Source organism: Hippocampus zosterae, chromosome 13 (assembly GCF_025434085.1).
Source record: "Hippocampus zosterae strain Florida chromosome 13, ASM2543408v3, whole genome shotgun sequence".
NCBI classification, from domain to species: domain Eukaryota; kingdom Metazoa; phylum Chordata; class Actinopteri; order Syngnathiformes; family Syngnathidae; genus Hippocampus; species Hippocampus zosterae.
Genome location: NC_067463.1, coordinates 22673174 through 22682979, shown reverse-complemented (window position 1 = coordinate 22682979; position 9806 = coordinate 22673174). Strand labels below are relative to the sequence as shown.

The following is a 9806-nucleotide window of genomic DNA, read 5'->3' as shown; positions in this document are numbered from 1 at the left end:
CGTGTCGCTTCTTCCACGTTAGCATTAACGAGCACGGGGCACCGACCGTCTCACTCAAGTTACCGTTAGCTGACTTATATAAGCGTTCGTTGGAGTCGTTTGTTAAGACAATGTTGTAACCGGTGACTCTTCACCGGAGTTGCCAGCTGAGCAAATTGTCTTAGCTTGCTCACGTTAGCATTTGTCACAATTGCTAGTCAGGCTAACATTAGCATTTGTCTAAATTGCTTTGGTGACCGGACGTCCCGGTTTTTACCGGGACAATCCTTGTTTTGAGCCTTGTGTCCGGTCCTGGCCAATCTTACCAGTTCCATTGTGTTGTCCCGTTTTTTGTTTGTTTTTTGTTGTTGTTTGTTCCACCACGCAGTTGTCATGGCGATTCCTACGATTAAAGCAACTAGAAAAAAATAGGACGATTAAATCCCTTCCTGTTGACTAGAACTACCTGCTTCTGTATCCAAGTAAAATACTAGTAAAAATACTCTAAATTTCTTAGCTAGTTTGTTGCAATTGTTATCATTCATCGTAGTTATTTACTACATAGAAATTTGCTAACATTAGCATTCATCATCGTTAGCGTTCGCAGAGCGTGCCTGTTAAGTGAAATCTCGTTGCACAAACGTGTCATGACAAAGGCAATTCAATAGTTTAATAGTCGGAGTTGTTAATTAGCATAACTGTTACCATTCAGTGCTGTTATGGTGGCTTGGAACTGGCTAGATGTAACATTCATTTGAGTTTTGGGGGATTCGTGCTAACTGAAACTTCTAACAATACAATTGAAAGCTTTATTTTGTTGAATGAGGGTTTTTTTTCTCCGCCCTGGCTTCTTAATTATTGACGGCGACCGCCTGAAATGTTATTTTGGCATCTGTATCACTTTCACCATCTCATTTATTCATCTCCTCGTTTACCGCTGGCTTTTCAGGTAGCCGGCTGCTAAATAATGCAACTGCATTAAAAGAGACCACCTGTGCAGAGAGGTGAAATCATGGCCAAACCAAAGGGAAGGTGTTCATTGTACACAACACACAAGAGTAACTTAAGTTTAATGGGTGGCCGAGGCTCCTTTTAATATTTAATAACAAGCATAGTGCACCACCTTGTCGAAGCTATTTATAGCCCTCGGAGCAAGCCAGCAGCCCAATTAGAGTCGAACACCCACGCTCCCTCGCGGCCTGAAGTGAAATAGATGTCGTTTTTACACAAAATGGCGATTCATCCATTCAAATATTTTATTATGTATTTTATGATCATTATTTTACCTACATTTATTTTTAAAAACGATTCTGACGAGAAAAAAAACCCTCAAATAGAGTAAAAGGAACAGTAAAGTACAACAAATAAAAATGAAGCTAAACTCAAAGTGAAACTGCTCTGCCCCGGAAGTCATTCTTAACTGTTGTACAAATTAGGTGAAAAAAACAAACCTAAATGAATATACAAGTAACCACTGCCCAAACTAACTACTTCTTCCTTTCATTAATAAATTGTACATTGGGAATTTCTCCATTGCGAGACGAATAAATATTTTTTTAAGAATTATTATTATTATTCGTATTTTTATGCCTTTTTCCAATCTCATTCTTAAAATCTAGCCAATCACACGCCCTCTCTCATGAATATTAACGAGGTAGGCGGGGACTTTCAAATCCCGCTTTGGCGGCGTGTTCTGATATTTGCGTGACGCCATGTTCGGATTTGCTGACGCGTACTTTCACCCGTCCGGAGCTCGCGTGCGTCCGTGCGTGCGTCGTGTAGCCAGATTGTGTCTCAGTCGGACACACGGGAAATGGGGGTTTGGTCAGGAAGAGACACACAGGTCCCTTGGAGAGCTTGTTCGTACGTGTGCGCGCACTCTTGGTTCATCTCGGGAGCAGAATTGTGTGTGTGTTTGGGACACGAAGTCGGCCAAGCCGAGCGCGTGTTTTGACAATCACACCTGCTCACCACCAAAAGATATTCATGCACAAAAAAACGAGCGCCTCTTCTCATAAACACACACGCATTTCACTGGCTAATGGCGTGTTTGTTTACGACACTCTCTTTGCTTTCCTTTCCCGTGTCCTTCTTTCCCGCTCTCTCATTACCGAGCCTGTCCTTTCCTGTCTCCTTCATTTGCTATTTGACCTTCCTCCTTCCTTGGGTCCTTTCCTGTCACCTCCTTTCCTTGGTTTCACTTCCTGCTTTCCTTTCTTTTCCTCCCCTTTCCTTTTATGTCTCCTCTCTTCTTGTCCTTCCTTCTTTATTTGACTTTTTCTCCTTTCTCCCGCTTGTCCTTGTTTCCTCTTGAATTCCGTATCTCCTTTTCTGTTGCTTTCTGGTGATGTGTTGGGTTTGGGGGCCCGAGAGAGTCTGAGGGGCATAACAAGAGGAAGCTGCAGGCGTGTGGGAAAGGAAAGGAAAGGAAGAAGATCGTCCCCCTTCCATCCTCTTTTCTTCTGTTGCTCCACGGGAGAAATAAAAAAAAAAGTCATCTCAATCGGCCGCTGAAGAAGAAAGACTTGAATGACGCGGGAAGGATAAGCAAGGAGAAAAAGGCAAACACCGCCATCTAGTGGTTTAGAGTGGGTACTGCACTAAGGTGATGCGATAACTTGCTGATTTGAGCAGTTGGAGAATGCACCCTGCCTCTTCGCTCTCTTTCTCTCTGTGTGTCGTACGTTCTGACACCGTCCGACAAGAGCCGACCCCCCCCCTTTTTCTGCAATCACGTACGCTGCCGCTACTACTTTAAGATCAACTCAGCTGCTGCGCTCCTCCCCTCTTTTACACTCTCTCTCTCTCTCTCTCTCTCTCTCTCTCTCTCTCTCTCAGGACACAAACCAGTTTCAGGAGAAGGCAGAGTTAAAAGGGGGGGGGGGGGGGGGGGGAGAAGGCATTATTTTGTACAGCGAGAGAAGGCGTGAACTTCCTCCAAACCCTTCCAGGAGAATTTCTGCTTGAGGGCCGCGCGAGAGGTGCCGACATGGACTGGGGCACCGATTTGTGGGTGAGTTTCACACCTTTGTCAACCACAACAACAACAACTTGCCACTTTTGGGCCTGCTTTGAATGTTATGTCAAGATGTGCGTGTGCGTGTGTAGAATGTGGGTGAGTGTGAGAAAAAAAAAGATTTCGCAATCCCTCCCGCATACCTTCAGCTGCTCTCTCTTAAAGGTGTAGCGTCGGACGCCATTTCACCTGTTTGTTTTTCACGCGTGACAGGAAGTCCGCTCGGCTACCGCGGGAGGCCTCCACCCCCCCCCACCCCCCCTCCACTTTCACCCCCAACCGGCATTGTGGCATTGTTTTGGGGTTGTTGTTTACTTATTGTTGTCTCTCCATGATGTCAGTTGGATCCGTGGCTGGACGGCGCTTGCTTCTTTTTCGCGCCTGCCAAGCAGAGCACAACAATCACAACAATCTACCAACAATCAAACAAAAAAACAACAATCTACCCAATGTACGACATTGATTATTTCACATTTGTTGGTGTAAAAAGCCAATTGGTGCCTCAGACATGAGCCAGAGTCTCCACTGATAGATTTGTGCACGGTTTTAGTGAGCTAGCTAGCAATGACGTGCTAGCTAGCTAAATAACATGATGTTATTTCACGAGTAAGTTAGTTGGCCGGTTGTTTGCTACGTCGTTTCTTCTTTCGTTTGTTGGTTAGTTTGTTAAATGATCAATTTCGCAGTGACTTGCGCAGGCGGCTCAATTACATTGTGCTCGACGTGCTTTTTTTTGTTCTCTCGTTATTTTGTTCATTCCTCAGTTCGTTCTTGTTTGGATAGCGCGAGCAGTCCATTTATTTGCCCCGCTCGTGTGCTAACTCCTTTGAAAGTTTGGTCTTGGTTAAGGTAGTTTGTTGTTTGATAAGAGTGCCTTGGGGAGGAATATAAATGACAAGAGTGCCAAGAACAGAACCCTGCGGAACCCCAGAAGTGACTGGATCATAATGATAAGCATACTAATTGCAAATAACAGGAAGAAGAGGCCCCTGCTTTGTTTGCTGATTTCGTTTGTTTGTTACTTTGTTGTCGTTTCCTGCGTCAGTTCGTCCGCCGGACTATTTGCTTGTTTTCTCGTTGGCGCCCGGCGGCTCGGCGGCCGACGCTTGTTGGACGGCTCTTCAATCCGTCAAATACAAAAACCGCAGGAACGCGCTTGGACTTTGCTGGCGTCGCGCCGGCTGCGATTTGGAACGTCAGCGGGCGTCGCGGGAGGCGGGACGAGTCGGACTGGTTCAGAGCCTCGGCGGAGCTCCTGGCGGCGGCGTCAGTCCCTCACGATGACGTCAGCCAAGCCCAAATGACGACTCCTCGCGGGGAGTGGCTCAACCCCCACCACCCCCATTCCCCTTTTTCCTCTCCATTGTCTCTCCCCTTCCTTCCCCTGCAGGACACTGGCCGGTTTTTGCAACCCCCCCCCCCCCTCCACCCAACGCCCTTGACATCACTTAGGTGGAGCCTTGATCTCACTCACTGTGCTGCGATTCCAACTACGCTACGTCACTGTTTTCCCCGCGCTGACTGTTTCTCACACACATTCGACATCGTGTCTGACGCGTGTGTGTGCGTGTGTGTGTTTGTGCGCGTGACGTGACATCAGGACCAGAACGACGTGATCGACAAGCACACTCAAGCGGGCCTGGACCTGGTGGAGCGCTACATCAAGTTTGTGAAGGAGCGCACCGAGATCGAGCAGAGCTACGCCAAGCAGCTCAGGTGCGCCGCCCGCCCCGCTCGGACCTTTTGGCGTGGGCGCCTGCGCCGTGGTGGGGGGAAATAACGGCGGCTGCGTGTGTTGCAGGAGTCTGTCCAAGAAGTACGCCAAGAGAGGAAGCAGAGATGAGCAGGACTGCAGGTCTGTCCCACGAGCGTTTTTTCATATATTTGGGTGTCGCATTTGTGTCCTGATGTTCACGGGAGCAATTTGTGTGCGGCGCGCGTCCAGATTCAGCAACCACGCCGCCTTGCAGGAGATCCTGAACGAGCTCAACGACTACGCGGGCCAGCGGGAGTTGATCGCCGAGACCATGATGACCAACATCTGCGTGGAGCTGGCCAAGTTCCTGCAGGACCTCAAGCAGGACCGCAAAGCGGTGACGAAAACGCACGCACGCACGCACGCCGAGCCGCCGTTGTCCCTGAACGCGCCGTGTTGCCTTCACAGCACCTCTCTGACGCCAAGAAGGCCCAGCAGAACCTGGAGAGTAGCTTCAAACAGCTGGAAAGCGTACGTGGCAAAAGTTCCCGAGTCCGTGCTTTGATTTGGCGCTCCCAAACCGAAATCTCTTGATGACCGTGCGCACGTAGACCAAGAAGCGCTTTGCCAAGGAGTGGGCGGAAGCCGAAAAAGCCGCGCAGCAGGCCGAGAAAACCGAGAATGACCCCAACACCACAAAGATCGACGTGGACAAAGTAAACACACACACACACACATATGTCCTAATATTGACCGCATCGTCGCTTGTGTCGTTCCCCCCCCCCCGAAAGGCCAAGCAGCACGCGCACATCCGCACGCACGCGGCGGAGGAATGCCGCAGCGACTACGCCGCGCAGCTGCAGAAGTACAACAAGGAGCAGAATTACTTCTACTACACGGAGATCCCGCAGATCTTCAATGTGAGAACGTCGTCGCCCGCCGACGAAACACCCCCGACAAAAGCGCGCGCACCCCTCAAGTGAAACCAATCGGCCCCATTTGACTTCCTAAGTTAGCGCATCGCTAACTTCCGCTAACTTCCGATGTTAGCGCATCGACCTCACAGTGCAGAGGTACCGGGTTCGATTCCAGCTTCCGGCCCCTCCCTGTGTGGAGTTTGCATGTTCTCCCCCCCGGGCCTGCGTGGCTTTTCTCCGGGTGCTCCGCTTTCCTCCCACGTTCCAAAAAACATGCGTGGCAGGCTGATTGGACGCTCGAAATTGTCCCGACGTGTGTGAGTGGTTGTTTGTTTCTGTGTAGACAGCTGGGAGAGGCTCCGGTACCCCCCCCGCAATATCGTCTTGTTAATGGTACAAAGGTGGGCGGGGCTGGGGTGGGGGGGTGGGGACAGTATTTACATTGAGATTGGTTTTGGGTGCATGTGAAGTTAAGTGTGGCCTCTGATGGGGCTTGTCGGTTTTTTTGGGGGGGGGGCGCATACATTTTGGGTGGTTTGGGGGTCATTTCGGGTCATTTTCACAAAGGGGTGTGCTCACTTTTGTTGCCAATATCGATGACGGATGTCAGGGGGTCGCTCCAATGACTGTGTGTGTGTGTGTGTGTGTGTGCGCACGCGCGTAGAAGCTACAGGACCTGGATGAGCGTCGGATTCGCCGCCTGGCGGAAGGATACTGCCAGTTCTCCGAGCTGGAGAAGAAAGTGCAGCCCATCATCTCCAGATGTCTGGAGGGAATTTCGGCGGCTGGAGCCAAAGTGGACGAAAAACAGGCCAGTGGCAATTGTGATGGAGTTTGCGTTTGGGGGTCGCCGCCGCTGACGTCGCCGCTGTTGTCTTCTTCGCTCTGGGGGGGGAAGCAGGACTCTCTTCTGCTGGTGGAGCAGCACAAGTCGGGCTTGGAGCGTCCCGGCGACGTGGACTTCGAGGACTACGCGCAGGGAATCAAAGCGGCCGGCTCCGACTCCAGCCTCAACCCGCCCAAAGTTCGAGCCAAGCTTTGGCCCTTCAGTCGGAAGCACAAGGTCAACTCACGCACGCACGCACGCACAAAGAATGCCGCAGAGTGAGCGTAGTGGGAAAGCAAAGGCCAAATGCGCATTCCTCCCCTGGCCCCCCCCCCTGGGGGCCAGGCCTGTCTCCTGCACTGACTTGTTTCCTCCACACAGCAGCAGCTTTAAAAAAAAAAATGTTGTCACATGTTGTGTTGTGTCTTGTCCAAATAAATGAACCACCCTCCCTCTGCCCCCCCCCATGGCCCCCCTCTCTGATTCCCCGTCCAGACGACGCATGCTGAGAAACACGTGGTAACTTGTTGTCTTTTGGCCTCACGGTGCTGGGGGGGTGGGGGGTGGTGCCGTTTCGCTTCTTGACAATGACCAATGTCGGATTCTGTGATGTCACACCCGCACAGCGGTTTTGCGAGGGGCACCCGCGGAAAAATTTGGGCGCAAAGAAATTCTGGCCAAAAAAAAAAAAAAGTTGCCGTGAAGTCTCGGCACGATGATGACGAAAGTGAATGAAATTTGGAAACAAAGCACCTTGGTGACATCACAGAAGAAAACAAATGATTGCGGCTTTTGTTTGGGAATCCTCCTGGTGGTCAGCAACGGCCTTGACACGCATTTGTAATTACCTGTATTGTGTGTGCGTGTGTGTGTGTGTGTGTAGCCGGCGCCGGCCGAGGACTTTTCGCACCTTCCTCCCGAGCAGAGGAAGAAGATGCTGCAAGCCAAGATTGACGACGTGTCCAATAAGCTTCACATGACACAAGAGACCAGGTGAGGCCCCCTCGCCCGCCGTAAAGTATTTTTATTATAATAATAATAATAATAATAATATTATAATAATACTGTGGGTGGACACTTATTTCAAGAAAAATGGCGCCAGAGGTTGACTACAAATCGCATTCGCCCCCCCCACTCAAAAAAAACAACATAACAATGCTACATAAAAATAGAAAACAAATATGAATTAAATGTTTTTTGAAAATAGTTCTGAAATGGCACACAAAATGTAAATGAGTTTCAAATCGAATGACAATTTAAAAAAAATTTTTTTTTTTTGAACGGTCAACAAAATGGATCAAAGCGATTTGGATTCAAATGAAGGGATTTTATGCGCGTACACATTTGGAAAATCCGTTTTGAAATGTCGTATTTTGTTCATTTAAAAAAATTAAATAATAATAATAATAATGACTATTTTATTATAATAATGAAATAATAATTATTTTGACATGTCAAAATAACGGCAGAACCCCACCACGAAATTATTATTTATTTTATGATATTTATTGTGGATTCCATAATACTTTTTTTTTGTTTTTTTTGTATTGCTGCGTTCCTTTTTTCACCAACTCCAAGAAAAATGTTGCGAATCCATATCATTTGCGCGATATACATAACATTCCGTCTGAACTCTGGCTAAAAACGGTCCGAGTTGACGGGTCCGCCTTTGTGACTCCCCCGTCGTCGCCGCCGTGGCAATTTCAAAGTCAAAGCGTTTTACAAAGGCGCCCGCGTGCATTTGCGCCAGCGAGGCCCTGGAGAAGATGAAGGCCGTGTACGAGCAGAACGCCGACTTGGGCAACCCGTCCATCCTGGAGCCGCAGATGGCCGAGACGGCGCAGAACATCGGATACCTGCGCGGCGAGCTGGCCAAATACGAAGTAGGAGCCACGCCACGCGACGCCATCCTTCAAAAAGCCTTCTTCCTTGTCTCTTTTGATTTGTTTTTTGTTTTCGCGCAGACGTGGTTGTCCGAGGCGGTGGGAGGAGACGACGGCGCCAACGCCGTCGCCGTCAACAACAACAATAACAGCCAGCAGCACCACGCGCAAAACACGTGAGGACGCAGCTTCTTTTTAGTTTGCTTGGACTTCTTTTTCTTTTTTAGGACGCTTGTCGAATGCGAAAGATGGCGTCCGTCGTTTGCCAGCGTCCGTCGCTATCTGGCGTTTTGTCGGGGCGCAAATTGCTAACGGCCGCTCTTTGGTCCGTGTCGGCAGGGCCGAGATGTCCGAGAACCATCAGAACATTTACACCGAGTTTGACGACGACTTTGAAGACTGCGGCCGGTGCATGGCTTTGTACAACTTTGAAGGTTGGACCACGCGCACGTTCACACGTTCACACGTTCACAATTGATTCACCAAATAATCATAATCGGAGATTCTAATCATTTCTGACAGAATAATATAGAATCATTAAATGCTAGTTTGAGAAAAACTCAATAGCAGTATTTTGAGGTATGGTCACATTTTTTGGGGGGGGGTTGAAAAAAAATTCATGAGAATAAGGTTGTAGTTTGGGGGGTGCGGGGGGGCCTACGAGAGCTGTTATTCTTTTCTCGGGGAGAAAAAGAAGAAGAATAAAGTTGTTTATTTGTGATTAAAAATGGAGTCGCCTTATGCAAAGGACTTAATGGCAGATCAATTCGGAATATGATGAGGCTCCGCCCCCCCACCCCCCACCCCCCACCCCTCAAGAATATTTATGTGAGAAGCCACCCAATCTTAGGAGACTAGGGAGGCTTGAAGAATGCGTTTTTCTTTTTTACGCAGGCACGAGCGAGGGCACCATCTCGGTGACGGAGGGCGAGCTTCTGACCATCATGGAGGAGGACAAAGGCGACGGCTGGATGAGGGTCCTGCGGGCCAACGGCGACGAGGGCTTCATCCCGTCGTCCTACGTCAAGATGGCGCCCTAACGCCTCGACGTGACGCCTGGTACTCTTTGCAACTGCTCCCTGTGCAAAACTTCTTTCTTTCGCAGCGTCAAACAAACAAACAAACAAACAAGCTGCGGTAGCCACGCCCCTCCTTCTTGATTGGATACAATTTTGGGGGGGAGGGGCATAGAAGAAAAACAAACTGGATCCACATTAAAAAGCAGAAAGGAACACGTCCCTCCACAGAGGTTACCAAGGCGTTGAGCCCCCCCCCCGAAAACTAGATATACACTGTACTCATTTTTTTACATGACAAAAGTCAGAATTTTAAACAAGTGATTTTTTTTAAATCTAAAATTCACATTACAAAAAAAGTCAAGCTTTTTAAAAATCATATAAAAAAAACATGCTGCTTTTTTTTTTTTAATTCGCTGTATTTTTTTTTTCTCTATGAAAACTTTTTGGGGGTTTTGTTTTTTTGCCCTTCA

The 9806-nt window shown here is 48.7% G+C and overlaps 1 protein-coding gene across 2 annotated transcripts; it reads left to right on the top strand.

Moving 5' to 3' along the window:
- Positions 1–2802: 2802 nt before the first annotated feature.
- Positions 2803–9422, top strand: LOC127612666 (cdc42-interacting protein 4 homolog). 2 transcript variants are annotated; one of them, XM_052083411.1, is made up of 15 exons: positions 2803–2992; positions 4596–4711; positions 4797–4850; positions 4941–5088; positions 5160–5222; positions 5303–5407; positions 5483–5611; positions 6273–6419; positions 6510–6671; positions 6930–6953; positions 7318–7427; positions 8185–8317; positions 8399–8493; positions 8657–8751; positions 9212–9422. In XM_052083411.1, the coding sequence occupies exons 1-15, from the start codon at positions 2969–2971 to the stop codon at positions 9355–9357; spliced, it is 1551 nt and encodes a 516-aa protein (XP_051939371.1). In that variant the 5' UTR covers positions 2803–2968; the 3' UTR covers positions 9358–9422. The 2 variants fall into 2 exon arrangements, with proteins under 2 accessions (XP_051939371.1, XP_051939372.1); XM_052083412.1 differs by lacking the exon at positions 6930–6953 and having other exon boundaries at positions 2805–2992.
- Positions 9423–9806: the final 384 nt, after the last annotated feature.

Coding starts and splice junctions, on each gene's coding strand:
- LOC127612666 (XM_052083411.1), top strand. CDS start 2,969: ATGGACTGGGGCACCGATTTGTGG. Junction 8,494..8,656: donor CAGCACCACGCGCAAAACAC/GTGAGGACGCAG, acceptor CCGTGTCGGCAG/GGCCGAGATGTCCGAGAACC. Junction 8,752..9,211: donor GGCTTTGTACAACTTTGAAG/GTTGGACCACGC, acceptor TTTTTTACGCAG/GCACGAGCGAGGGCACCATC.